General features: G+C 48.1%; 1 protein-coding gene across 2 annotated transcripts in view; it reads right to left on the bottom strand.

Annotated features, from left to right (window-relative positions):
* Positions 1–4843: 4843 nt before the first annotated feature.
* The window catches only part of PAX7 (paired box 7), a 106598-nt gene continuing 87180 nt past the window's right edge, over positions 4844–24261 (bottom strand). For both annotated transcript variants that reach the window (XM_069874456.1, XM_069874457.1), the window contains exons 8-9: positions 9674–9920; positions 4844–5486 (exon numbers count right to left, since the gene is read on the bottom strand). In XM_069874456.1, the coding sequence (XP_069730557.1) occupies positions 5371–5486; positions 9674–9920 (363 nt within the window). In that variant the 3' untranslated portion in view covers positions 4844–5370. The remainder of the gene's footprint in view (positions 5487–9673; positions 9921–24261) is intronic.

Genomic DNA, 24261 nt, shown 5'->3' with positions numbered 1-24261 from the left:
CAGATTGCTGCCTCTTCACTCACAACAGGCAAGGGCATAAACAGCATCTTCTTGTGTAGTTGGTACCTCTTACCTAACGGTGCTCTTGTCCAGGTTTGGGAAGCCAGTTAGCTCCCGTGCGGTGACCCCTCTGCTGAGAGGCAACCAGAAAATAACCCCAGCAACTAATTAAGCTGGTTTCTCCATGCAGATATTCATCCAGCACGACTTGGATGAGGATCAACTTATTTTATGGAGAGCCAAAATGTCTTCAGATGGGACTGACTTTTGAATTCAGGGCTTTGTTTAAAGGCAAAACGCTTTATTACCGATTGCCGAAGCCCCGAGCCATCTATTACTCCATAGAGTTTCAAAATATTGTTCCGCTTGTTGGTGCTGTGCTTTGGCCTTTAACGAAAGCCAGGTGCCTGCGGAGAGCAGTCAACGCGGCAGCCCAGTCCCACCCTGCCCACCTTCCTCTGCCCAGGCAAGAAATGAATGCATAAAGAAATGGTTGTGTTTAGAACAGGCCAGGTAATTGTTCTTCCCTTGTGAAAAGCCGCAGTCAAATTAAATGTTTTACTTATTTACATAGTTTTGCTATATTTTCATTAACGAATGGAGCTCACAATTTTGCTTTTTTAGCAAAATCATCTGCGGCTTGTAAGTGTGTGTGAATATTTCTGGACTCACCAGCTTTTCTCCTCGTGCTTGGTGCGCTGCGGGGTGAGTTAAGCAAACAAGGCACCCAAAGACACCTTTGATTCTTTTTTTTTTAATGTATAACAGTTATGCCTGAGTTACAGAGAGACACCTACAGGCAGCAGGTAGTTAAAGCAAATACCAGTTTCTCTTTCTACTATACTACTCCATATAGCTGAATAAATTATGGTGTGATTATATATATACACACGCACGCAGGCAGGCACACGCACCCATCCTCACACGCAGGCACACACATGGAGCAAAATGGCTATGAGTCAAACACAGAAGCAACATATCCGCAGTTACTAGGAATAAGGAATGTCCTATAGTGCTATGTAGATAGTCCCCAGGTGGATACATGGAGATGTTAGGGATGACAGGTTAGAAGCATTAAATACACAAAGTCTCTGAGCGACAGGAGCCAATCTGCTGAGTTACTGGACACAGTGAGGAAATGTCCATTTTTGTGGTCTCAGGTGAAGGCAGGGGCACGGGAGGTTTGTGGGGAGGTAAAAGAAATCCACTCAGCGTTGTTCGTTTCCCACAAGGACGCCAGTTCTCGCCTGCAGGCTTGGAAGCAGTGTCGACCTGAGAGAACATCTCTAGCGTGCGTTCCTTCGCTTGGTGGTGTGTTTGGATGAGGTGCAGCATGGTTTTTGGATTCCCAGGCACCCACAGAGTCACCAGAAGTTGAGTATCTGCTCCGTCCCTGTTTAGTCTGCTTTAAGCGACCACAACCGCACGTTCCGCAGGGTCCTGCTGTCCAATGCTTGTCCGCTGCCAATTGCTACTCTTCCATGCTCGGGTTTTTTTTGCCTTCAAGGCACCTCCCTCTGTTCTATGTGTGTGTGTCCCATCCCATCCCACCCCATCCCATCCCCCGAGTTTCTCTCTTTTCAGCAGAACTGAGGTTGGCAATCCGTAAAACAAAACAAAACAAAACAAAATACTTGGACTTTCATACATGAACGTATCTTAAAACAAAACAAAGAAACCAAAAAAATTCCCCAAATCAAACCCATCCCACCCCAAAGATTCTGGAATGTATTTTGAAAACACACAATAGGCAGATTTCTACAGTTCATCCCCCCTCCCCCCTGTTTTTTGTTTTTTGCTTTTTTTTTTTTTTAACTAGCACGGCACTCACTGTGTTTTTAGTATAAAAAATGTCAACTTTCTATAAACATACAGCACATGACCAAATTTCCAACTAATGTACAAAGTGCGACCACGAGGGAAAGGTCAGAGAATAGCTATTTGCGCTAGCATGGGGCGGTTTTCGTATTCGTCTAAGAACTCTATTTACAGCGGTGCCCGGGCGGTCATGGACTTCCTGGTGAAGGTAATTGGCAAATAGGTTTCTACAGCGCTCCCTCTTTTTAATGCTCTTTATTCAGGGGGTCCTGCACTCCGCACTGAAGTCCTCCTTGACAGCTCGTTTGCTGTGAGGACCAAGTGTTGAGGGATGCTTGGGAGAGGAGTATGCACACACGTGAGAATCGATAATAGTGGGGCAAAGAGAGCCAACAAGTCTTTGTGAACGGGAGCAGCAGACAAGCATTCTCATGACAAACTGAAACTTTCCTTCTAGTTTAGCAGGCAGCGAGGAATGCATTTGGTCACAAATATCAGTATAAAGAACAAGGGCCTGGAAATGTCTGGGGTAGATGCAGGGCCAGTATTCACCACCTACAAACCCCATCTGCCAGTGGCATGGAGGACGCAGATCTGAAGGTGCTCCCAGACTGAGTGATTATGGGCATTTGTCCTTGTAAATGCTATTAAATGTGGCACACAAGAAAATAATGTGCTCTGGTGTTTTAGCAATCAAAGCGATACTGAGACACGGGAGCAAATTCAGAGGCTTCAGTCGTTAATCCCCACACCGGTGTCTGTCATGGAGACATCCTTGCTTTTTGCCCTTGATCCACCAGTTCAGGTGTGGCTCTTGTTGGGAATGGCATTCAAGCCAGGACTGGAATTCAAAAGGAATCATCTCTACAGCATAAACAACACAAACCAGCATCTTCCATTGCTTTTTGAGATCTCAAACTGGTGCAAAGCAGTGAAAGTGCTTCAGCTAACACGACTGCTCCAAGGCATTTTGGCTCTCCAGCCACCTCAAGGGAATTGGAACCTTTGGCCTCACCAGTCCATCCAGCTGTAGGTGCTGTATGTTCCTGAGAAAGGATGGGAAGAATGCAAGCTTCAAGTGCTTCAAAAGCTTTGTGATCCAAGGAAAGTCTTTTCCTATCAGAGGGAAGACTTATGCATGATACAGCTAGACGAGCAGAGGCTGAATTGGAATCTCTAGAGCATAAATGACAGCAGTACAGCCTTTGGGTGCAGACGTTGCCCTGTAGAGATCTCCTGCAACAGACACATGTGTGTGAGAGGCAGAGGATCCAAGCTGGTGTACTAATACACTTTTAGGAATGTAGAGCGGGCTCTGTCACAGCTGTAAAGTAAAGCTGATGAAAGCCATGTGTGGCCCCAGTAGAACGCTGAGCAACAACTCTGCTTTGGTCAGAACAGGTACTTGTCTACATGGCTCAAGAGAAAGTGGCTTGGTGGTTCATGATAAATGACGTTGAGGCAAGGCAGGGGATAGATCCCCAGAAAAATGTTGTTTCAGCTGCAAAAACAAAGTCAGATTATTTGAGAAGAAGGGAAGAAACAGCAGCAACAGAAGAAAGCACAAGAGAAGTGTCTCCTTTAACAATCTAGTAGCATATGCCAGACCAGAGCTGATCTGACCACTTGGTCCCCTGTTATCGCCACTGGACAAAAGCAGACATTCATTATCCTAAAGTAGACATACAAAATAGTAAGCGTATTATGAACCCTGACAATACACGGATGACTTTAAGTACTGCCTGTTGCCATTGGACTGCACGCACCAGCTCCTGGCTGGCACAGATTCTGTCCATCGGGGTGGTTATCTCAGGGGCAGCTCTCCTTGCACTTTCCAGGTCAAATTTCAGCACATTCTTGAAGTGAGCCCTTTCAACACAGGAAAGTGAGGGGGAAAATCTCTACAGTATTAGGCCTCTGCTTAAGAATCACCAGGGATCATCACCACATGCAAAAGGGAAAGTATTTAAGAACTCATGTGAGTCACGAGTTAGCAATAACCTCTTATTGTTGGCTGCTTTTATCTGAGCGGTGGGATGAGCAGAACCGTGAGCCGATACAAAAGTGAGAGCCCAGGCTGCTACAGAAAAGTGGGGTGATAAATCCAGAGAACAATATCTGGCTTAGAGAGGAAGAGGCTCCACCACCAAAATGAAAAGGAGAAGGAAGGGACTGAGAGACGGAGTTGTATAGAACAGTACATGAAGTGAGAGGGGTAGGGGGAGAGCTAGGTGGATGGACACGGGCAAGCATTTCTCCTGGTGGCTTGAGGCCAGGGAATGCTATTGGCAAGGTCAGTCTTTTCTGCAGGTCAAACTGGTGCAGCATTGCAGCTGAGAGCATCTTTCATTCCTAGCTGTTGTTACAAAGACTCTTCAAGGGCATCTCCCCTCTGACTCCATGGCCGCATCCATCCTACCGTGAGATGCAGGAAAGCACTTACGGAACAAGCACTATTTTGTTTCAGGTGGCCCTTTCCTGGCAGAAGGACCTGACTGTGCATCCTGACCCCTCTGAGCAGGCCGCTAACAAACACCTCTGACTCTTCCCTCTCCTCTCTTTGCTGTCATGGCCAGCTTCTTCCCTGCTGAGTGAAAGAAGGGCCACGCAGTCCTCAACTTTCTTGACTGGAAGGGCAAAAGCTCCAACCTGATCGGATGCATCTGATGCCCTTTCTCCGTGTGTGCAAGGCCAGTGTTCGCTCTCACATCTCCTGCTGTACCTGTTGCCCGTGACTTTTCAGTGATAATCAGGTCTAAATTCGCCCCCAAGAAGAAAAGTAAATGTTGCTTGTGCTCATGCCCTTAACCTCCAGTGCTCATGTAATTTACATTTACACTTTCCAAAGGTACAGACAGACTCACATCCTGCCCCTGCTTAGCAGCGATCTGGCCTGCTTTGGCCCTGCTTTGGGAAGCCACCAGTGAGAATGGCAGGGTAGAGTGGGGTGGGGAGATTTGCTGTCACTTCAATACATATTTTTCTGGGTTTGTTTGTCTTCGTGTGTGTGGTTTTTTTAAACGAGTTCTTATATTTGGTCCATAGTTCTTCCGTGGTCCCGAATTCTATCACTCTTAATGACCAGCTTGGTTATTCCTTCCTATACAACATTCACTCAATTTACAGGATTGGAAAGAAAAGGATACAGAATGAAACATTTCTTTTTTTTACAAAGAAAAAAGGTCAATTTGGCTTTGACTATGCCAACTACCTAGATCAATGGAAAGTCCTTAAGCATGGGCAAAACACCATGGCCAGGTGGGTTAGAGGGAGGGCAGGAACTTAGAGTAAATGAATGTACCCAACCCGTTGTCTCTGGCCACAGGAGGAGTCAGGTCACAGAGGCCAGGCTTGCCTCATGCTCTTGGAGGAGCTGGAGACTTGGAGAGCCCTCCCCTTCTTTCCCGTCTCCTTCACAGCTCAGGTTGGTGTGAGATGGAAGGGAATTGGGAAGGAGTAGGGTCCGGGTACAGGTAGATCCCTGGAAGGCTGGTGGTGTTTTCTCCAGTGGTACCAAGTTGCTGGAGTGGGTTGTTGACACAGTCGGACTCTTCAGTAAGCTTGGCCTGTCTCTACTGGTAGGAGGCCCAGAACGGCTGAATGTTCTCCCAGCTTCATCCTACGCTGTGTAGACAGACTCACGTTCTTGGCCAGATAATCAACAGCAGCTGAAGATGAGACAAGAAAAAACAGAAGGATGAGAAAACAGCACAACCTGAGTGTTAGCATTTAGAACTGAGGCATTTGGCTTCAAAGGGTGTGGAACCAACAGACTCTGCAGACTCTCTTACAAAATGTAATGCAGTGATTGCCACAGACACGAGGGGCCTCTTGTGCTCCTAGGAAAGAGTGCAAATGGATCATGTTCCAGCAGAAGCACTGGCCAGGACAGATGCTGCTGGGGTTAAGCGCAGCTGCAGTGAGCAGAGTGTGCTCTGCATGGGTCTGCTTCAGTTCTTTGGATCTCTCCATGGACCTACTGAAAAGAGCTCAAATTCTGTTTCTGCAATGCAAAATGATGTTTCCAATGGGGCTGTCTGAGACAAGCCTGAGCATAAAGCCAGTGGGATAAGCCTTCCAGGCTCATCTCTCCGTGTCAACCCTCAGTGGCAAAGTCAATGCCTGCACTCAGTGGTGCTGGTGTGAACAATTACAGAGAATTCAGTGGAAGCTCACCAAGCCCAGACAGGGTTTGATCAGACTCGTCTACTGCACGCTAGCTGATCCTTCTGAGCTGTGCTGCCTGCCTCCATCCACCCTTCCAAGAGGAACCCATATTGCTCATCTCCATCTGGGTGGCAAACGCAGCCACAACTCCAGAGGCAACGTGTGAGCCTGTATCCCAGCTTGGCAGACTGCCCCATGGTCTGAGGGGGAAGAAGACCTGGTCAGGATGGTGACATTACTCATTAGCTGTGCCTCAGTCAAAGTCTCTCCCTTTCACTGGCTTTAATGTCTCAAATTAGATTAATAAGGAGCTGGCAGGAGATGCACAATCGGTGCCAATGAGTAAACAAATTTCAGCCATCAACGTCTTGTCAGATGCCTGCCCCAGAGGAGGTCCCTTCCAGGCACAAATTCTTATTAGACTTGTCATATCTATTAGAATTCCCTTCACGCTTCTGCGTTCCATCACCGGCATCATTAACACAGCTCCGGCCTTTGGGAGCCACAAGGACCACATTAATCTAGCATCTCTGCTCACCGGCTGGGACAGCACAGGCTGTGCAAGTGCTGGCAGGCTGGGCTGAAAGTGAGCAGGCTCGGCCCAGGGTGAGTTATTTAGGGCCGAAGCAATTCCTGCTGGGCAGCACGGCTTCTGCACCTGGCAGAGGCTGAAAGGAGCTGAGTTAAGCAAGTGGAGCTGGGGATTGGGATGCTCGGGTAGCTCCACTCGAGCGCTGGGCTCTGTAATGTTATGTTATCACTGTCTACAACTATCTGAGAGGAGGCTGTGGTGAGGTGGGTGTTGATCTCATCTCCCAAGTGATAGGTGATAGGATGAGAGGGAATGGCCTCAAGTTGTGCCAGGGCAGGTTCAGATTTGACATCAGGAAAAATTTCTTCACTGAAAGGGCTCCCAGGCACTGCCCAGGGAGGTGGTGGAGCCCCCATCTCTGAGGGTGTTTAAAAGATGTGCAGATGAAGTGCTTAGCAATATGACTTAGGAGTGGACAGGTATGGTTGGGCTTGATGATCTCAAAGGTCTTTGCCAACCTAGTGGTTCTATGATTCTATGGTTATGGTGCCTCTGGTTTCGAAGTCAGTGCAGACTGGATTAGACCCCAAGCTATGGCTCTCATCCACACCTTGTCAGCTCAGTCACCTGATATTTCAGATAAACACATTAAATGATGTCTTTGAGAGGCTGTAGGTGAAGAGGAGAGTTATTCCTTGGAGACACTCTGTGTGTATGTGGTTGTGCCTCTGTGGCTGTTGTCACCTCTGGGGAAATCCAGGTGGGTGCTTGGGAGAGGAGGTTGGTGAACGGGCAGGGCTCTGGGCAGCCCCTAGCACAATGGAAATTTGATGGCAATCCCATCCTTCTGAAGAAAACCAAACATGCTGAACTCCTGATCTTGCTATCTGTGCCAGTGGGAGGAGTTCAAAGGCACCAGGGTTTCCCACACCAGGAGTCAAAGATAGGGTTTGTTAGTTCAATACGGCAGAAGCCAAAATAAAACCAGAAACTTAAGGGAAGTACTCTGCGTGTTTATTTGGTTATGTGTGAGAGAGAAATTGTGTCTGATTTTGTGTATCTAAACCAGAGAATAAGCAGGAGAGAAGCTGGTGGAGAGAGACTCTCTGTGTCAGGTCCAGAGCCTACCAAAGCTGCAGGGCTCTTGTTCCCACTCCTGGTTATGTCCCCAGTTATACAGAGCCTGCTCCCACCATAACAACCCCCCATTTTTCTTATATCAGTGGTCACTAAAAAGAGTTTTGATACTTTTTGCCGCATCATAGAAAGAATAAACGTGATTTGAACTGCACAACAAAAAAAAAAGATCTTGCGGAGGCCACCCCACAGCATTTGAAAAGAAGCAGTGAAGAACTGAAAAGCAGAAGGGAAGAAAGTGTCTGCTAAATATAACATGCACTGAGAAAGACAAGAAAAAATGTTATACCAAGGTCAAGTGATTGCTCTAACAGAACCAATTACCAACGAAAACTGTTTCCTTACATAGAAATTATTATGAAGAGGGCTCATTACGAGAGAGGTTAATATGAGGTGGATTTCTACCTCACCTGTACAGAGCTGTAAATACAACATCTATACACACATGTGTACATTTGCAGAACTTGCTGCTTGACACAGATCCCACCTCAGAAGAGCTTGGTTTGTGCTGCGTCTACCATGCAGAAAGGCATTGGCTTTGGTTGTGGGACCTGCTGTCATGCTGGGTATGACTCCGCTTGGATGGTGCATGATGGTTTCTCTCCTACCTTCCTTGCCCTAGAGGGAAGAACGCCTTCCTGATGAGCTACCTGCGTGTCTGTCTCCGGGCACGGGACACGTCTGGGCTAACTCTGCCGACCACGCAAGCCTTGCTGCTGGGCACGGCCTGTTGGTCACCTGAGTGCCCGTGACTGTTTCAAACTGAGCCCAGTGGACTTGTAAATTCAATGGGTGTCAAGCAGAAAAGAGAGCGCCATGCGACAGGAATCAGGGAAAGGGGCAAATAAAACAATGTAAATAGGGCTATGCGAGCAGTTTTTCATCAGCACAAGGAGAGGCCCAAGTGAAAATTCCTGCAGCAAACCAAGACAAACCCTTCTTTCTCTTTCCTTCTCTTTGCTGGTCTCTCTCCCTCAGAAAACAGAGCTCGTCCTCCTTATTTTATTTTTTACACACATGGGTGTGACTAACGTCTTGCCCAAGGGGATCTTTATTGGAAATACATGGTATTGGAATTTGTTTAAGATTTTTATCAATAGCACGTGTGTCCAGCCTCACATCCAGAAGCGAGGGGAAGGTCGAGGGGTCACAGATCAAACTTGGGAAAAACAAAAAAGGGAGGGGTGGGGGGAAGCTGCTATTGATCTCGTCTGCCGCCACAGCCGGTTCTCATTTAGCTGGAGAAGTTAAAGACATTAAAGGGCTGTGACGGAGAGGGGAATAAAAAGCCACAGCCAAATGGAAGGAAAGGTCACTGAGGACAAGCTATGGGCAAGCAGGAGTGCTCCCGGAGGAAGAGGATGCACCTTTAACCCTCCGCGGATCACTCTCTCACAACACCATACTTATTATTAGTTTAACACCAGCAGGTGAGCCCTTTGCCAGGCTCGCTGGTGGTTTGGTGACCCAGCCATTCTGGAGGAGAAACAGCCACTCCCAGTGTCCCTCCGCCTTTCAGGAGGTTCAGGATTACAATTCCAGTCTCACTTCAGCTTTCACAGAATCACAGGCATTGGCTTAAAGTGTTTTGTAGCAAAACCTCTGAGGAAGGACCCTTAGAGAGGGCAAGAGAGGAAGCAACACACGCAGTTCTGGGTCACTAAGGGATGGCATTAAAATTCCAGCCTTCCTTTGGCTGAGCAGGATGAGCGTGATGCAGGGCTTTTGGAGAAGCAAGAGTTGGATATGGGGAAGGAGAGAGGTCTGGAAGTTGTCCTTTCCTAATAGAAAGGTTTTACCTAAAATATTTCAACTGGGATGTTCGAATTGGACTACAAGGGTGTTGGGGAGGCTGTGTGGAGAAATCTCTATCTGTGTCTGGTGGGAAGATTCCCTTTTTCTTTCTAGGCTGGCAGATTTCCATGGGAATCCCTTCCAATGCAATATCCATCTCTTCTTACATTCTCTCCCTCTCTTCTGCTCTTCCCTATGCAGGGGGAATACAATCAGTGCACTTACTTTGTCCATACTGTCCATATTGGTAGCCAGCCACTGGGTCCACGCTGTAACTAGTGGTGCTGTAGGTGGGAGGACAATAGGACTGGGAAGTCGGGAGGCTGTCCACAGACTTGATGGAGTCACTCCGCTGGCTGCAGCTGGCAGAGATGGAGTTAGTGGTGTCCAAGCCACCGTGAAGGGGAGAGATGGAGAAATCAGCCTGAGGTTGCGGAGGAACCCCACTGGGGTTGCTCAGGATGCTCATCACCTGGAGAAACACAGGAGACAACAGGTCAATGTCTGGAGGAGAAATGGTGAGCGCACACCTGCCTTCATGCATACCAGGGAGAAACAGTCTGCGTACAGTGCTGTTCTATCAGTATAATACACAATATCAATAAAAGCTTGGCCAGGCTGGAGAATGAAGCCCTACTTCTACTGAACAACATCAGGCAGACCCTACAGTTGACTCCTCTGTGTCTAATGCTGCATTTGAAAGACCTCAGTAGGGACAACTGAGAAGTTCCTTCCCAGCACACACAATCTTTGGTCTTTCGTCGCTGACCTGCCAACAATGTGAGCTGTGCAGTCCAGGATGAACACCAGAGAAAGGAATAAACCTGGGTCAAACCCACTCAACATGCACTGCCATGGACCATCACCCCTCCCTTCCTATGCACAAGCCCCCATGGAAGTGGAGATCCATCAGACGGTGCAAAAATACCTGTTTTCAAAAAGGGACGCTGAAAATTGTCCCTTTCTTTGGAAGTCTGAGTGGGCCTTGGTTTGCAAAGGTCTCTAACCAATGCAGACAAACCCTTCCTGGCTTTGATGCAGATTCAGCTTTAGGGACTGAAATGTCAAAGTTCTTTTTGCCCTTGAATGTTAAAGGATAACAGGTCCTGGCTCAGCTCATTTCAGTGTAGTGTCGGGTTTGAAAAGGTAATTAGATTTGCACACAAGCAATCTTCCTGCTTCGAGACCTGAAACAGATGAACTTAGAATCTCTTTTTTTTTCCTCTTTGGCAACAAAAATGCCGGATTTGTTCCTGCGGGTGAGGCTGGGGTAAGCTGCTGCCTACGGCCCTTCACGCAAGGATCCCGATCCCACCAGTGTTTTAATGCAACTGCCTCCTGCAATCAGCAAAATTCCCCCCGGGGCTGCCAAGTTAAGAGGGTAAAGAGTTTGCAGAAGTGGGTGGTGGTGGCGAGCGAAGGAAGGGGACTCCTGATGCCTCTTGGTTGATGTTGGCAGCCGCCGCAGGCGTGCCTGGCCATGTTTGTGCTGGGAAAGGAGGGGGAGAGGGACAGGCAGTCACCTCGGGGGGCCAGGACGGCGCTCAGATGCCGACCCGCTGAAAACCTCCGAATTTAGCATAACCTTATTGACATCAATTAAAGTGGCAAATTGGAAATATTTGGAGCCTGGCAAGTGGTAAAATGAGCCCTTTATCCCCCACCAGTGTCCTGGTGAGCTATTGTGCGGTGGATACATTCTCTGGAAGGACACAAGAAGGGTTGCATAGAGCGGTGTCTGCCCTTCCTGCTCACCCCGACACCTTTCCCATCCCCTCCTCCCTCACCTTCCTGCTGGAGCAGGGGCTTAGGTTGAATGACCAGCTACGTGCTGGCCTTTGCTTTCTAAAGCTTCTCCTCCCCCTCCCCGGAAGGACTCCAGAGTCCTGCAAAGATGCTTTCCCTTGATGTGATGCCACCTCCTGACTCAGCCAGCCTGAGATCCTTCCCAGGCATTTGTCTGGGAGAGGGATTTGAGAGCAGGGGTGGCTGGACCCCTGTGGAGGGTGAGGCAGTGAGGAGGTACTGGGGAGGGGAGTAGTTAAAAAGCCTGGAAAATCAGTCTAACCCCAAGTACTGGGTTTGTCTGCAGTGTGGTACAGAGACATGGGAATGAGGTTTGAATAAGCTAAGAGCAGAGCAGTGGCGGCAGCACGGAGCTCAGGCAGGGTCTGTTTACCCTCTGTTCCTTTCAGCCTGCACTGAGCTTAGCGTTTGCTACTGGTCCTCAAAAGTTAAACCTGCCTTTACTGTCTCCGCACTGCTCCAGACAGAGCCTAAATTGCCTCCAGCTCTCCAGACCCTCTGGGCACGGCTTTTGAACCACAATGATTAAGCCTCAAGGTATCTGGATGAAGTTTTTTAGTGACAACAGTGTGAAACGCGCCTGTGGAACTCCCTGCCCTATGACAGCCCAAAGACTAAAAGACAGGGGGATGAAGAAAGGAAATTGCATTTAAATATGCAAGACAGAATGGATTAATATGAGAATAGGGCTGTCATGCTTTTCTGTGTGGATGTAACGTAAACCCCTCTGCCTCAAGGCTTATGGAATGGGGAAATCACAGGAGCGCAGCCTGAAGGGAGGTTTTCCAGCTGCAAAGTTATTTGTAACCTTCCACTAAAGCTGGGTCACGATCTTTCATCTGGCTCAGCTGTGAATCCTCCTTCTCTGCCCCTCGATCCCACCAGCTGTTGATGGACCTCACAGCTTCAGCATCACCGTCGCAGTGGCTGTGACACCCTGCACCTCTTTGCCTTGACAGCTATCCAGGGCATTCACGTGTACGGCAGCCACGAGACTTCATCAGATTTCATTTGCAAGCAGAATGAGATGCTTAAAACAATAAACAGCCTTCTTTGCATGTGCAAAAACATGGACATAGGAATGATGAGTTGCTTTTGGAAAGCTCCAGCTCCGGCAATGCAAAGCCAGGCTGTTTCACCTCTCCCTGCCTGAGCTGTCCAGGTCTGGCAGTGCTGTTGGATTGCGGATGTGCCGCCTGCACTGCTGAGCCCTGCAGGTGCAGGAAAGAAATCCTGCGCCATAAAATAAAGAGCAACTGGAACCACTCACAGAGCAGAGGGTTTTCTAGTGCTCTCCCTCCTGGCCATCTCCCCAAAAGACTCAGCTGCTTTGTATTACTCTGAGAAAATAAAAGGCTCTTAAAGCAAGCAGAAGTCATATTAACACTTCCGCTAAGGCCCTTTTAAAAAGAAAGGGGGATGTAAAGCAACGATGGTAAATGAAACCCAGATTCACACTCTTCAAATTCAGAGGAGCTGAGACCGGAGAAGACACTTGCACAATCCTACTAAAGACAGTAATTGGCTTTAATCAGCCAGGATGGGAACTGATTTCTAATCCCAGCTCTGCCACAGACTCAAAAGGGCTTGAACAAGTCACTTAAGTCAGGACTCAACTCGACTAACCTTAGCTGTGTGAAGTTAAGGTTCTAGTCTCTGCTAATCCTCTGGAATCCCTCTACAGAGAGACTGACATTTCTGAAGGACAATTCACACCACCCTAAGACCCCTTTTTGAAAATGATGGGCTGAATTTCCCTCTGGAAATCCATACAGAGACATAGGGATGCCAATATTTCATCACGATGATGCCAGGGTGATGAATGGATATGTAGCTGTGTGGAGGTTGGAGAGGGGAGATGCTGGAAGGTGGCTACAGGATGGACACCCACACCCCTGCTGGAGGCTCCCATGGAGTTTGGGTGGCTGAGTGCTGCAGATGGCTATAAACTGGAGAGGGGAAGATTTAGACCAGACATAAGGAGAAAATTCTTCACAATGAGAGTGAAGAGGCCCTGGCCCACGTTGCCCAGAGAAACCGTGGCTGCCCCATCCCTGGCAGTGTTCAAGGCCAGGTTGGATGGGGACTTGAGCAGCCTGATCCAGTGGGAGGCATCCCTGCCCGTGGCAGGGGTGCTGGAATTAGATGATCTTTAAGGTCCCTTCCAACTCAAACCATTCTATGACTCTACGATTCTATGAGCCCTGAGCCAGAAGCCCCAAAGCTCTCTGGGTCCCTCTTTAGCCATGCTGATCATGGGGAATATCTGCCTTTTCCAGGCACGCTGAGAGGTATTTGAGGCTGAGCTCCCCTGAGACTCAGTTTATCAGAGGACGGCATCCGATTTTCCCCACCCTGGGACATAAAGGTGTTAGAAATAACAACAGTGAACCAGAGGTTTCTATTCCCTCTCCACTACACAGCCACCCAGCATGGAGAGACCTACACAAGCCCTCAGCAGGCCCATGCTATCAGACTTCTTGTTTCAGCTGGATAAACTAATTTTCCAGGCAACTTCTGAACTTAGGAAAGTCTGGGGCATCTAGAGAAATCCCCTCCTCAAGAATGCAAAGTCCTTTTACCTTTTCTTTTTGACCTTGCTTTCTTATAATTTATTACTTCTTGGTGCATTATCATCACTAACTAAAAATCGATACCCACTTCACATCTGTAAGGCTTTATCTGGAGGGAAATCTGCTCCCTGTCCATCACAGTGACTGTCAGCCGTCCCTTTCCCCTCCCTCTCACCACTCATCTCTCTCCCTTTCCCCATCTCCTTTCCCTTTGCTGCTGTCCCAAATCAGTCACAGGCATGGCACGGGATTGCACTTCAGGGCAAGTCAATACCAGCCGTGCTGCTGGGAGCCTTTGGCCACATTTCTTCCTTTTCCGGAGGTCATTTGGCATGGGGAAGAGGAGGAAGGGTTCCCGATATGTTAGGGAGACCAAGTTTAATGCACAAAGACCCTCCTGGATGAAAGAGCCAGCCCCCCCGTTGCCTCCTGCTGCTGCCTCCCTCCCCACCCTCAGCTCTGCAGCTCCCTCCTGCTCCCCCCCCCAGGACGTTTCATCACTCTCTCCCATACTTTAAAAGAAGGGGAGTTAAAAAAAAATGTAATTAATTCCCTCCATTTCTGAGCTGGCCCTCAGGGCCTGTGGCCGTGGAAACTGTAGCAGGGGAAATGTGCACCCTTTATGATAAACGAATGCGGCTTTGGAAAGGGAAGCGCAATTAGGGACTTCGATCTGCGCAATCAGACCTTTGGATTTTAGGTTTGGGGGCTGAGGGGGGATGTTTTGGTGTGTTGGGGGGCAGGAGGGGCTGGAGGGGAAGACAAGCGATAGGGAGAGATCCTGCTTAGATAGAGGAGGGTGTGAGGGAAGGGTAGCAGACAAGTTCCATGACAACCCCTTGCCCCAGCAGACCTGGTGGCTGCACCTTGGTGGTGTCTGCAGTCAAAAGGAAACACCAAGGCAACCCAGGCTGTGTTAGATGAGCCGTATGTCCTCATAGTCCCCACACCTCCTGCCCTGCATCGTTGGTTTGCTTGAGGCTCGCTAAGATGCCCAGCCAATAGTGATATCGTGAACATGGCTTTACATCCACGTTCAGTGATACTGCACTGCCCCACGACCGGGCAGACCCAGAGGTGTCCTAAAGAGAGCAAACCCAAGCACACAGAACAATGCAGAGGCAGGAGCCCATGGACAGTGTTTTCCAGAGTGACCCCAGATTCTGTGGTGTCTCCATCTCCGCCACCTGATTTGACACAGCATTAAGCATCCAAAAACAAGTAGAAAAATGCTGCATTTAGAAACTGCTGAGCCTGGCGAAGTTCTGAATCAGGGGAAGACAATGATCTGCCGTTAGCCGAAGGGTGTTAATGCCAGAGAAGCTGCCTGGTGGTCCCAAAGGAATGCAAACTGGATACCAGGCAGAAACAGGAAAGAGAAAACCAGAGGAAGGGTCTCCTGGCAGTGAGCAGTGTTTCCGAAGCTGGGGTCCTGCTTTCCTAGGGATGGGTAGAAATTCCCCCTCTTTGGGAAAGACTGGAAATATGATCAGTTGGAATATTTGCTAATACATCAGGCAAAAACCACTAGGAAATTCTCTGGTGTGAAGGCATTTGCAGGCTGAAATCTCTCTTTGTTTCAGCTTGTGTGTGCCAACATTTACACCACTTCCTAGAGAAGGGAAAGTCTGTAAGGGGCCTGATGGCTGTGCTGGGAAACAGGCTAGACCTTACGGTTTAACCAATGACATGGACCAAGCTAAGGATTTGCTCTGAGTTCCCCATGAGAGGATGGTCTCTGCCATTTGTGGTTGATCCAGTGTCTGCTCTGGGTAGGTCATGCTCTGTCCTCCAACACCATTCTGAGCTACTTGGTGGGGCTTCATCTTAATCTTTTCCATCTTTATTTTGCAGGCTGTTCAGCTAATCTTTTCCTTCTCTCTTGCAGAAGGCAACCTTTCCTTATATTAAGGCTTTTTGATCTCTGTGGATTCATTTTCACTTGGTGGAAAGAGTCAGTTATTCTATACATACATTAAATGGAAACAAAATGAAGAGGTGACTCTAGGACTACTGAAAGCTGAAGAAAGAGTTGGGAGGAGATAAATACAGTTTCCCCAAAGATCTTCACTTGAAAGCAGGATAAATATATGCAAATATGCCCCTAGGTAGGACTAAAATGACTTATGTAGCAATCGCTAACTCTGCACTCACAAACCCAAGCAATTAATTTTGAATATTTTCTAAACCACTCGACCCAGTGGAGTTGTAAACCAATATGTCAAACCCATCAAGTACATACACCTGCTAAATCTGAGTCTGCAGTCAGGCCAGGGATCCAGACAATGCTTCACACTTCTTGCATCCAGAAAATGTCTGATCTGGGTAATTTCCATCTAAGGTCATGTCCAACTAAATTTTGGAACCCAGGGAGCAAACTTCTCATTAGCCTGCTGAAAGGATGACTTTCCTGACTGCAAGCACAGCTGTAGAATCATGGAACAGTTTGGGTTGGAAGGGACCTCAGACCCCATCCAGTCCCACCCCTGCCATGGGCAGGGACACTTCCCACTGGATCAGGGGCTCCAAGCCCCATCCAGCCTGGCCTTGAACCCCTCCAGGGATGGGGCAGCCACCCCTGCTCTGGGCAGCCTGGGACAGGGCCACTGCACTGTAACAGGAAAACATTTTTCACCAAGATGTCATCTCAATCTCCCCTCTTTCAGCTCAAAACCATTCCCCCTTGTCCTACCCCTGCCCTCACTGATCAAGAGCCCCTCTCCAGCTTTCCTGAAGCCCCTTTCACTACTGGAAGTTGCTCTAAGGTCTCCCCACAGCCTTCTCTTCTCTAGACTCAACAACCCCAACTCTCTCAGCCTGGCCTCTCATGGGAGGTGCTCCAGCCCTCTGAGCCCGATTCACACTGGTGTGAATGAACAGGGGACTCAACTCTAGTTCTACTTTGTTGTGGGTATCCGTTTAATCAGACTGGTGCTACCCCAGCTTTAACTCCTCAGGCTGGGTGTTTATAGCCCCCATTGGCATGTTCCTAGTGCTAAAGAGAAGAGGGTTACAAATATGAGCTAACACAATCACACAAGTCCTTCTTGCTCCAGAAGGACTCCAGGGCTGACGTGGCTGCTGTTGTCGAGCCGTAATATCTCATTTTCGTAACCTTCCCTGCTCCATGGGGAAATTCATGGAAGGCAGTGAAATGCCTTTCCCAAGGGCACACGAAACGTGTCAGAGGGAAAGCCGGGCACAGAACACAACGTGCCTGAATCCTGCCTGGTGTGTGTGTGCCAGCTCATACCAGATCCCTTTAGAGTGGTCAGAAATGGTTCCTGTGGGCCTGTGCTTGAACAGTTTGGCAGAGAACAATAAACCCAGAAATAGCATCATTGCCTTTCAGTGACTTAAAACATCTGACGGATGTTTCAGCACCATAAAGGAGAGGTCTAGGACACAGCGGGTGAAATGAAGATGAGCATTTGTGTCCTAAAATGACCCTGTTCACTTGACGGATGGAGAACTGCCACACACTCATGATGGAGAGGGCTCAGGGAGATGCTGGGAATGGGATGGAGCTGAGGATGCAATAGTGAGCTGCAGAGAAGCAGACCAATGCAGGCTGCATGAGGGGAGGATTAGATAAAAAGGCGATGGGAAGTTATTACCTGATTGTTCAGGGCTATGGTGAGGTTCCACCTGGAGCACTGCATCTTGTTTTGGGCACCCTGCTTCTGTAGAGATGTACAAATTATGGAGAAGGTCTAAAGAAAAGTTTCTAAGCTATACAAAAGAACGGGAAGGTCTTAGCTATAATGGTGAGAGAAATTGCTTAAATCTGGATGGTTTGGGAAAGAGAAGTGGGCTTTTCTGGCAATGAAAACACCATCAGAAAATCAGAGGCACCATGGGGTTATACATCCAATAAGGCTGAAACCCCTCAACTCAGTTCGGATCTTCTGAAGCTCCCACAGGGGTAACTTTTTAAAGTCAGGAACTCTTTTTCCCTCACCCATAGGAAAATCACAACTCCTGAATCCAAGGAAACCTGATGGTAAAGGTGTAATTTGGAGGGGAATGAGGGAAGGCATCTCTGTGAATGGAAATCACATTAGAAAGTGATTGATCTAGAAACACAAGCTGCTGTCCCTGGTGTTAGGGCACCAAAATCTACTGTCACTTAGATAAAAGCAGATGGCAGAGATTTTAGCAGTTTGGATAATCAGAGAAGGAATAAAAAGACATGATGTGCTAGTGTGGCCGGTTTAAGGTAAAGGGGGCCCCAGTTCTGCAGATATTAATTATCACAAACAAGCAAAACCAAGATATACAGGCTCATCCCTTCCAGAAACAGGAGAGACTCATGCCGAGAGACTCACTTGCCATATTGGAATGGTCAAAGGGGTCTGGTTTTCATGCTCAGCTGAGTATCTCCCCTCTGAAAAAGGACAGTTTGCGCTTCACTAACCCCTGACATCATTATTCACTTGCCAAGTGAAAATTCAAATTGCCAAGACATTTTATATAGAATAACCAAAAGAAGGCAAACATTTCCCAAAAGTGCTGGTTGGCAAACCCAACCACCCTGCCCTCCTCATTTCCAGGACTGTGCTAACAGAAGCCACCATGAGCAAACTCTACCCTGATGCTGCTTTCTCCTTGAATGCGTTTCTCTGTGAAGGACAAGTGAATCAGTGGAAAGGGAAGTTTCCATGGAAAAATCCCTTTGTTCAGATATGCAGCATCTCTGGGCAACTTCACACAGCCTGGTCTAGGGGGAGGTGTCCTTGCCCATGGCAGGGGGCTGGAACTGGATCTTTAAAGGACCCTTCCAACCCAGACCTTTCTACGATTCTATCATTAATCTTAGGAAGATCAATCTTACTTAAGGCATTTTAGAACTCAAAAACTCATCTGGGAGGAGAAAGCAGAAAGGCATAATCATGGAAAAACTGCAATTCCTAAACATTTCCAGACTAGCAGAAGGGCTCAGGTTAGGTTTGGCTCTGGAACTAGGCTGGATGGTCATCACTTGTTTTTAATGCTGCACTATTTGTCCATCCTTGGGTCAGCTCAGATATGCTGGTGGCAGACGGGGAGTGAGAGGGGCATGACGAGAGACTCAAGATACCAAGAAATAAACAAACATACCTCAAGGTTTCCTGCTAAATCAGCCCTAAATCTGTTGCTGATGTGAATAACGGCAGGGTGGGGTGGGCACACAGCACAGCCCCAGCAAATTAAAACTGTTCTATGAGCTCCTGTCATTGCCCCTATCAGAGACGGACAAAGACGAACTAAAATTCACCAGAAAGGGCTCTTCTTCCCCTCCTCCCTTTCCATTTCTCTCCCTCATTTTATTAGTATTTTTTCCCATTTCTCAGCTAAGCTGCTCTGCACCCGCTCCCTATCACAACCCCCCGCGGACACTGGTAATGGAGTGCGGGTGCTGACTTACTGCTTCGAAACAAGATTTCCTGAGATCCTTTGAGTCGGCTCCATGCTCCCCCCCTTTGCCTGCTTTTCTTTCTCCATCTCTCTCTTTTTGGAGAGTGGAGGGGAGCCTCTATAAATGTGAAAGGAGCTGCACTACAAAGAGTCCCCCGAGTGGCATATCCCAGCCGCAGGCGAAGCTGCTCGGTGCGCAGATAGTCCTGCGTATCTGCTCTAGGACTCCTCTCCCTCTTCCCCTCCCTCTTTCTCTGATCAATCAAGGGCTGTAATCAGTTAAGGTCCAGCTTAACTGCAGTGTAAGATACACCAGTTAAGCAAAGCCAATGCCTCCAGGGTTCCCAGCGTAAATACTGAGAGGTCATGGGGAGATTAAATAACCCTGATAAGTTCAGGGAGCGCAGGGCTGGCTGGGCTCACACCAAACACTTAATAACTCGAGCTGGCAAAAGAATGGAAGAAACAGAAAATTGGAAGCACTTCCTATTGCCAGCCTGCCTGATGCTTGCTCGCTTGCTCTTGTGCTTCCCTGCTTTCTCAGGGGGAGCTTGGTGCATTTTTGAAGGTGAGGGTTTCTCTTTTCAGCTCACCTTAATGAATGAACAGCCCAGACCCCGGTCCTGTCCTGGAGTGCCTTCATTTTGGATCTTCTGACATTCTCCCATAGGAATGAACTTCTAAAGTCAGGACCTCTTTTTCCCTCACTTATAGGAAAATCACAGCTCTTGAAGCTAAGGAAATGCTTTTTGCAGCCCTTCATGGTGCCATGTGCTCTTCCTCCAGACTTCTCTCTGCTGCTAGGGAGCACTGTGGCATTTTCAAAGACAGGGAGCTGCCTGCTTTTGCCAAACACCAACCCCAAAACCATCATAGGATCTGAACTTAGGTATAACGGAGCTGCATTCACCAAGCTGTGGAGTCCACTGGTATGGAGACATGAGTGTAAACAAGTGGGAGAAAATATAGGAGAAGAAAGTGGGGATCCTTGCTGAAAACAATGTCTTTAATAGAGGAGTACCATTCAGTTATGTTCTAGCTCAAAAACTTCTTTCCCTGTTTTGCTCCACAGTAAAGCTTTGTCTTTCTCTCCAGAAATGTCCTTCTCAGGGACGGTCCAGGAAAAAATGAGCCCTTCATATTCATTCTTTGTTAATCACGTTTATACTAAATTCATGCTGTGCTGGATCCAAACAGCTCATAGGTTGATAATGCACTGTTTGAGGAGGCAGCTGGGGACACCGGGGCTGTTGAGGGGGCTTCCCTGTGCAGGACAAGCATGGTCTGCTCGTGCTTTCCTCCAGAGCTCATTTTTGCCCCTTGGATGTCAGAGATCTGGCAGGAGACGGTCACCATCAGCTCCTCCCCCAAATCCTACCCTGTCTTAATCTCCAACTCATCTCTAGCTGAACACAACATGAGGTTTGGATCCAAATACCCCGGCTTCAGCTCCAGTCTAATTGGACGTCAGCCCACTAGGCATTACTGATAGGGGAAAAAAACATGTCGGATTTATTAAAAACGATGCAGACACACAAAGAGCAGAACAAAATCTTTAACCAGCAGCGATAAGAAAGCCCTAAAGGATTTGAGTTTAGATAAGTATCCCTCTCTGAGTCCTCCAGCTCTTTAAAAGCTATTTGGGCTGGAGCTTTGCCGCGGTGCTATAGGTGCTTGCTTAAGCAGGGGATGAGATTAACTCTTCCTGGGGTATTTTTGCACCCCTGCACCTGGGTGCTGCCAGGGAACGGCACAAGCCTTGATAAGTTTCCACTGATTATTCGAGTAGCACTCAGAAACGGGCAAAGGCTTTGAACAATGAAGTATAAAAGCAGAAACTCCAGGGCCAACCCATTATTAACGGTGCTTCCTTCAGGTTTGGCTGGTGCAACTGGATTTTGGCTACAGCTGAAGGTACGCCGAAATAAAATTGTTTTTAGAACTGTAATACAAAGGCAACAAGAAGTGGTCTCGAGCATCCAAGTAGTGAAATGCCTATTTTGAAACCCTCGCTTTTCTAATGAGCACCATTTACTGCCCGGAATGAAGTGATTTTTAAGAAGTTACGCTGGTGGAAAGAAGGTGTCTTCTGGCAGAGCTTAGGCTGTGCCAAAGGGAAATGTCTTCCCTCATTAGAATAAAACCCTTCCAAACAAAAACAGCAACACGTTTACCAAATGGGTATGGAAACCAGCACACAGCTTGCTCTCCTTTACTCATAGAGATGCAAGTAAAGAATATTATACTTGAACCCCCCAAATCCTGGCTGAGTGACGAGCTCTCTTTTATGAAAATATCTTATCCAAAGCCCCCCAAAACAGACCAGTCCTCTGAGTAGGGCCGTGTCCCTCACTGCAAGGCCAAGGGTACGATCAAAGGTAGCAACACCCTTGTGTTACTTGAGCAGAGTTTGTAAGGTGTCTCCTGCCCGCAGAAGTTTAAAACCATACAAGCCACTGCTGATCCAGAGATAAATGGTGGAAAAGGGATTAGAGACACTTAGCGGAGAAGAGGGAAGACTCAGGAAGGGCTGATTATTTTAAAGATATGACTATTTAAAGATAATGATTGCATAAATTTAATTAATGCATTTTCATGCTGCAAATGGCCGTTTTGTAATTAATGTATCTGGCCTCGCTAAGCATGGGAGATCACATCTCCCAGCCCCCCTTCCCTTCTCAATTCCCCCCCTCCGCCTCTCGTTTAATGAAAGACAGAAAGCAGATGACAGAAACAATTTGTCAGCCAGTACGGGTGTCAGATGCCTAATTGGTTGCGCTGAGTTAGTGGAAAGTAGAGGGGGAGAGGGTCGAGGCTGGGGGGGCCCTTTCCTCTTTATCCGATGCTCCAGGGTGGGTGTCTGCATTGGGGAGGGGGAAGCAAGAGGGTGAAAGTGTTTCTTGTTAATTGATGGAGATTAGGATACAGATTGGCTGTGGCAGGGACTGGGCAGTGACAAGGAGGGGACAGGAGAGGCTGGTTAACACCCGTGCAAACAAGCTGCCATATCTCACAATACGTTAAGTCCCCGCAGCGTTGACAACATCAATGGTTATCTCCCGCGCTCCCGGCACCCGCTGCACCCTGGACAGCCCTGGGCATGTCTCTCCCTGTTTGGTTTGCACCCTCTGGCGTAGAGAGGAATGGGGACCTCAATGGAAAGCTTGGGACCCTGGGGAACAGGTGTTGCACGTGAAAGGATGCAGAGCTGAGGCCATGGGTAAAGCAGAGAGGCTGAAACCTGAAAGAAAGAGCCCTGCCCAGGTCTTACTTGTCCTAAGCCTTGCCATGGGTTCAGACAACTGTGTCACCTAAAAGTTCCTCAGGAAATCTGCATCTCCTGCCTCCTCCTGCCCCTGCCCCACTGAGACTGTCGTGAAGCCAAAATGGAATTAATGTATGTACCAGCTGGTGCCTGAGCTTTGTGGGTGCATTTGGGTCACTGGTAATAAAGTTCCATCTGATTAATTCTCCCCTGGTCATTATGTGCAGAGAAAACCTCATGTCCACACAAAAAAGTCCAGGAGACTGCAGTGAGAGCATCCTGACCCTTCCAACACCTCTAGGAAGGACGTAGCATGTGCTACACAAAGTCACACCTACTTAAAAAGTAGAAATGTCTTATTTCTGTAACATTCCTTTTTCTTCAAAGATGCTGCCGATTCAGTGCATTTGTCATGACCATGACGCAGAGCAGGGCTGCCACCTCACACCTTATGAGTGGAAAAATGAGCCAAATAAAGGCAAAAACTTGAGATGGCACAGAATTTTGTGGGGGAGCAGGAATTTGAACATCCGAAAGCCAAGGTTGATGTCCTCATTGCAAACAGCCTTGTAATAACTTGCATGGGTTGTTGAGACCAAAGTGCAGGAAATTACCTCAAGTCGTGCCAGGGAAGGTTTAGTTTGGATATTAGGAAGCATTTCTTTACTGACAGAGTGGTGAAGCCCTGGCAGAGGCTGCCCAGGGCAGTGGTGGAGTCTCCGTCCCTGGAGGGGTTCAAAAACCATGTGATTGTGGCACTTGGGGACAGGGTTTAGCAGGCACGGTGGAGTTGGGCGGATGGTTGGACTGGACGAGCTTAGAGGGCTTTTCCAACCTTAATGATTCTAGGATTCTAAGTCAGGCACGGAAATGAGGGGAACATCAAAACATCAGTGTCACGCGACGCTAATAGCGTAGCGTAGCTGTGGGCCTTTCCCTGGAGGAGATATGGAAGTTTTACAAAGGCAGGAACAGTTTTATCAGCTCTGTTTCAGTGCTAGGCACAGCAAAGGCGATGGGCAGAGAAGTATGGGGAGAAAGGGCCAAGAACAGAAAATGTTTGTGTTTCCATGCTGGGCTTTGATTATATTTGAGCACACAGCCAGCAGTACTGAGAATACTATTAACTTTCTTAATCATAGAATCATAGAATAACCAGGTTGGAAGAGACCCACCGGATCATTGAGTCCAACCATTCCTATCAAACACTAAACCATGTCCCTTAGCACCTCGTCCACCCGTCCCTTAAACACCTCCAGGGAAGGGGACTCAACCACCTCCCTGGGCAGACTGTTCCAGTGCCCAATGACCCTTTCTGTGAAGAATTTGTTCCTAATGTCCAGCCTGAACCCCTGCTGGTGGAGCTTGAGGCCATTCCCTCTAATGTACTACAGGTCCCTCTACATGGGTTACAAAATGTTGAGGGAGCAGGAGTTTAGTCTGGAGAGAAGGAGACATAGGAGAGACCTCATCACTTTCTACAACTGTCTGAAAGGAGATTATAGCAAGGTGCGGGGTGGGCTCTTCTTCCTGGTAGGCACTGACAGGACAAGGGGAAATGGCCTCCAGATGCGCTAGGGGGGATTTAGGTTGGATATTGGGAGGAATTTCTTTGCTGAAAGGGTTGTTGAGCATTGGCAGAAGCTGCCTGGGGAGGTGGTGGAGTCCCCATCCGGGGAGAGGTTTAAAAGACGAGTAGATGTCATATTTGGGCACATGGTCTGGTGGCAGACCCAGCAGAGCTGGATCAATGGTTGGACTTGATCACCTTA

The sequence above is a fragment of the Phaenicophaeus curvirostris genome, chromosome 22 (assembly GCF_032191515.1).
Source record: "Phaenicophaeus curvirostris isolate KB17595 chromosome 22, BPBGC_Pcur_1.0, whole genome shotgun sequence".
Taxonomy (NCBI): Eukaryota; Metazoa; Chordata; class Aves; order Cuculiformes; family Cuculidae; genus Phaenicophaeus; species Phaenicophaeus curvirostris.
Note: the sequence above shows the minus strand (reverse complement) of the source record. Positions and strands in the feature narration are given on the sequence as shown.